General features: G+C 57.4%; 1 protein-coding gene across 1 annotated transcript; it reads right to left on the bottom strand.

Annotated features, from left to right (window-relative positions):
- Positions 1-416: 416 nt before the first annotated feature.
- Positions 417-1,882, bottom strand: LOC147971792 (uncharacterized). The gene is made up of 2 exons (XM_087524120.1): positions 1,045-1,882; positions 417-478 (listed from the first exon to the last, which is right to left on the bottom strand). Exons 1-2 carry the CDS (start codon positions 1,880-1,882, stop codon positions 417-419), a joined length of 900 nt encoding a protein of 299 aa, XP_087380246.1.
- Positions 1,883-5,126: the final 3,244 nt, after the last annotated feature.

The raw sequence follows: 5,126 nt of genomic DNA, 5'->3' as shown, positions 1-5,126 counted from the left end.
GAAGGCCAGAAAAGCTCCTGAGAGGCGGCTCGGTTGAGCCCTGGGACATCGATGCAGATGCGCAGCCCGGCATCCTCGCCTGGAGGGGGAGCTGCGCCAGGCGAGCGGCGGCCGCCGCACATGGCCCTTGCATCTTGAAGTTCCTGAGTGGTCTTGGTGATGAACTCCTGAACGGTGGGCACTCCTTGCCCTATGTTCTTCTAAGGGAAACGTGCCACGAAGCATGCCTCCAAGTGGTGCCCAAGCGCCTCCCTCATGATGCTAGTAAAGTCTGAGGCCCTCCAGAAGAGAGCCCCCGAGCCCTGCCCGAGAGGGGCGCTGGGCGCGCCTTCCTATGCGATGGAGGGAGGCGCCCTGGGTGCGGGCGTCGATCCTGATGAGGCGCTGCTTGCCTGAGGCCCTGCGTGGTGCAGCTGCTACTTCTTCTTGGGGTTGGCCTCAGGAGGGCGCTCGCCCTGGCTGCCGGGGTCGTCGATTGCTGCAGCTTGGAAGGCACGCTCGAGGGAGCACACCGCGTCTCTTTCCTTGCACGGGACTGTGATGATTCCGCCGCTTCCTGGCATCTTGAGGACATCGTAGCCGTGGTGGGTCACTGCCATGAACTTGGCCAGGGCTGGATACCCGAGGATAACGTTGTATGGCAGGAGGATGTAGGCGACGTCGAAGTCGATGATTTTGGTGCGGTAGTTGTTGCATTCTCCGAAGATAACGGGGAGGCGGACATGCCCGATCGGGGTAGTAGAGCTGTCGGTCACTCCTGAAAAGGCTTGGTAGGCTGGAGCTGATCATATGGAACTTGGAGGTTGTCGAACGTGTCGACGGACAGGACATTGAGCCCTGCGCTGCCGTCAATGAGGGTCTTGGTAACTTGCACGTTGCTGATGACTGGTGAACAGAGCATTGGGAGGACGCCTGTAGTAGCTGCGCACTTGAGCTGATCTGCCGAACTGAATGTGATGGTGCACCTGGACCATCTGAGCGGGCGTGTGGCCTCGAGCTTGGGGAGGACTGCATTCACTTCGCGAGCAAACTGTTTGAAGATACGCTGCGAGGCTGGCGCTTGAGCTCTGCATAAGATGCAAGCGATCGAATGCGGCTCCTGGAAGCCCCCAGCCCCCTCGTCTTGATGGTGGTCATCATTCCTTCTGGGTGGTGGCGGTAGTGGAGGAAGGCCAGCATTGCCTTGAGGACGATCCTCACGAGGCTGGTCCCTCCAGGCGCCCTTGCAAGGCTGATCCTGCCAGCGGTCCTCACGAGGCCGGTCGTGCCACTCCTGGCGCGGGCCACGGTCATCCCAGCGTCCGCCACCACGTCCTCCTCCTCGGCCGTAGCCCCGGTCACTGCGCTCGGGGCGTCGACCGAAGCGTCCTTCCCGAATGGCTCTAAGCTCTTGACAGTCACTGGTGTTGTGGGTATGCAGGTTATGGAAGGCGTAGAACGGTCGGCTTCTCTTGGATGACTCGGGAAGATCTCGGCCGCGCTTGGTGTCTGGTTCCGCCGCGAGCATGACCACTCCTTTGTGTTTCACGTCCTTGGCCTTGGTCTTCTTCCCTTCTGGGTCCGTAGCAGGGAGCTCGAGGAGGGAGAGGCGCCCCTCCTCAGCTCTTGCACACTTGGTCGCGATGTTGAACAACTCCAAGGTCGTGCACAGCTCCTCATGGATGGCGAGCTCCTCCTTCATCTTGACGTCGCGGACGCCGTCGGAGAACGCTGAGATGATGGCCTCGTCGGTCACCTGGGAGATCTTGATTTGCGTGCAATTGAAGCGCTGGATGTACTTCTGCACGGTCTCTCCTGGTTGTTGCTTGATCCGGCGCACGTCACCCGCGACCGGGGGGCGGTCGCGAGTGCCCTGGAAGTTGGCTATGAAGTGGTTGCGCATCTCATCCTAGGAGGAAATCGAGCCTGGAGGCAGGTTCAGGAGCCAGGAGCGGGCGCCACCCTTGAAAGCCATGGGAAACCAGTTCGCCATGACTTTCTCATCGCTGTTGTACGCCTCGATGCTCAGCACGTAGAGTTGCAGGAACTCCGCGGGGTCAGGGTGCCGTCGTAGCGAGGAGGCAGATCTGGTTTAAACTTTCCCGGCCAAGCGACGCTATGCAGCTCGGGGGTGAAGGCGTGGCAGCTGGCCGCGGTCACCGGGGGCCACCTTGGAGGTGGAACTTGGTCTTGGCGCCCACGCACCGCTACGGCAAGCGGCGCGGGGCCTTGCCATAGTAAACGATCCTGGGGCAGCGGTGCGAGGAGTGGCGGAGCGTTCGCTTGCGGTCGAGGGACTTCTTGACAGCTTCTTTCTTCACGCGCGGGCGCCGAACGCGGCGGGTCGCGCCGTGGAGCCGCGCGCCTTGCTGCTAGGGCGCCGTCTTGGTGCAGAGGTGGCGGAGGTGCTTTGTGAGCAGCGTCGCCCGTGGCTGGCGGAGGGCGAGGCAGAGAGTGGGACGGCGCAGGGGAGCCCCTGCGGCACGGACAAGCTCGGCGATGCGGTCAAGCCAGTCTTCGTAAAGGTCGTCGACTGGGCAGTAGCGCAGGAGCTCGTGCACCATGAGGAGCGTAGCCCGTGCGTCCATGGAAATGCGACGAGCGTGAGACGACGAACCAGCGGGAGTCAGTGATGGATTGGCGGTGCGGCCGTCCGGTCGCACCGAGGGGTGCAACGAGGATGCTTGCTGCTCGTTCCCCACCGGGCCGGTGGCGGCGTTGGCGGCAAGCAACGTAGAGCGACGGGGTGGCCCGCCGATAGGGGCCGTCTGAGCAACGCGGGTGGCGAGGGCAGCCCGGCGCTCGGCGCGAGCGCGGCGTGCGTCCGCCATGGAGACGATGAAGCGACGTGATGAGGAGCGACGGAAGGGAAGCTTCGGCGCACCTCTACCTGGCGCGCCAAATGTCGGATCACGGGTTCCGGCAGAACCCTTAAGGTTCAAACACTGGGGTGCGTGCGAAGATCTCCCCGTACCGATCCACGTCCTAACTCAGCTAAGATCTTACGTGCTAATTTGACGAACTCGCAACGCAAAAGACACAAGATTTATACTGGTTCGGGCCATCGTTGTGGTGTAATACCCTACTCCAGTGTGGTGGCGGTGGATTGCCTCTTGGGCTGAGGATGAACAGTACAAAGGGAAGAACAGCCTCCTGAGGTTGAGGTGTTCTTGCGCTTGGCGAACTTGTCCATGTGTGGTCTCTTTTCTTCTCTAGCTATTGTTTTTGTCCCCCTAGCTAGGGTGGCGCCTAGTCCTATTTATATTGGCCCTGGTCCTCTCCCCAAATATTGAGCGGGAAGGGAGCCAACAACGGCCAATTTGAAAGGGTACAGCTAGTACAGCTTGTCCTGACAAAAGCGGTCTTCTCCTGCCAAAGGCTCTGGTGGTGACGCCGTCTTGGGCTCTGGGGTGACCTCCATCTTGCTGTCCTGCTGGTCTTGGTCTCGTTGCACCGATATGGAAACCTTTGCCTGATGCCTCGGTACTCCACGCCTGCGCTTGCTCCCTTAGCACCAAAGAGGAAACAAGGACGCTGCGCCCGCTGGCGCCCGCCTGGCCTTGTTTGTCATGGCTTACATCACGAGAACCTCACGAGGTTTGCCTGGCCTTGAGCTCTCCGCCCCTCGCGAGCCAGCCTGGTGAGGCCACTCCTGAGGAGGTCTTGTGTCGTCCGTCTCACGAGGCTTGGCCCCTCGCGAAGGTCTTGAATGTCTTGTTGATGAAGATGGGCCGTACGGGCCCGCTCGCAGAGCCACGCCGTGGGCCGCAGGCAGACAAGTCTGGGGACCCCCGTTCCCAGAACGCTGACACAATCTTAGAACATAGTGGGTACTAGGGATCAAACCCTAACAAAACTAACTCGATTATATGGTAAATCTCATCCAACCCATCATGGTCCAGCAAGCCTACGATGGAATTACTAACGCATGGAGGTGAGCATCATGAAATTGGTGATGCAGGATGGTTGATGATGATGATGGTGACGGATTCCCCTCACTGTAGCCCCGAACGGATTCCAGATCTGCCCTCCCGAGGAAGAATAGGGCTTGGCGGTGGCTCCGTATCGTGAAACATGATGAATCATTCTATTTGATTTTTTCTCCCCGAAAGAGAATGTATGGAGTTGCAGTTGAGGTCGGTGGAGATCTAGGGGCCCACAAGGTCAGGTGGCGCGCCCCCACCCTTGTGGCCAGGGTGTGGGGCCCCTTCACTTGATTCTTTCGCCCATATTTTTTATTAATTCCAAAACTTATCTCCGTGAAGTTTCAGGTCATTCCGAGAACTTTTTATTCTGCACAAAAATAACACCATGGCAATTATGCCGAAAATAGCGTCAGTCCGGGTTAGTTCCATTCAAATCATGCAAGTTAGAGTCCAAAACGAGGCCAAAAGAGTTTGGAAAAGTAGATACGACGGAGACATATCACCCTCCTTTTCCGGTTTGATCATCTCCACCCATGCCAACTACTGGACCTTTCTGTGTCCCTCCTCGTCTCACTACCAGAAGTTGTGTACTAGTTTTTAATACTTCTCGCAAAAACTCTTTGTCATCTTGAACACCCCCACAGGATAGGTAGGTAGAGCTTGTGCCACTGCCTTGATGTTCACGTCCTTTGCAGTGAATGACATATCTTTCGCACCAGTCTGAGCATCTTTTCGTAATCCTCTCCATTATGGGTTGGAAGAGTTCCCCTTTCATTCTTCCTTCTGGTGTAGGGAGCCCCAAGTACTTACTCTCAAAAGACGAAGCCACCACTCCAAGGATGTTTTTGATGTCCCAGTGTTTATCATTCGGGCATGACTCATTGAACATCAAGGAGCACTTTTGATGGCTCAGCAGTTGGCCTGACCCTTTTTGGAACCAATCGAGAGCTCTCCTAACATCCTCTGCCTCAAGAGCTGACGCCTTGAAGAACAAGAGACTATCGTCGGAGAAAAGTAGGTTTGATATACCCGGGCTGTCTCTTGCTATTTTCAGAGGGGTCAAATGACCATTTGATACTTCTTTTTTCAAAGCCAAGGTTAAACAATCCACCACCAGGAGGAACAAATAAGGGCTCGGCGGGTCTCCCTGTCGAAGTCCATTCGTTGGATGGAAAAAATCCAAGAGTTGCCCATTCCATCTAACTGAATGTCTCACTGATT

The sequence above is a fragment of the Triticum urartu genome, chromosome 5A (genome assembly GCF_056163025.1).
Source record: "Triticum urartu cultivar PI428250 chromosome 5A, HENAU_Tu73, whole genome shotgun sequence".
NCBI lineage: Eukaryota > Viridiplantae > Streptophyta > Magnoliopsida > Poales > Poaceae > Triticum > Triticum urartu.
The sequence above is the reverse complement of the archived record's forward strand: the minus strand, read 5'-3'. Positions and strand labels throughout refer to the sequence as shown.

Coding starts and splice junctions, on each gene's coding strand:
- LOC147971792 (XM_087524120.1), bottom strand. CDS start 1,882: ATGCGCAACCACTTCATAGCCAACTTCCAGGGCACTCGCGACCGCCCC. Junction 479..1,044: donor TCAAGCGCCAGCCTCGCAGC/GTATCTTCAAAC, acceptor TCCAAGCTGCAG/CAATCGACGACCCCGGCAGC.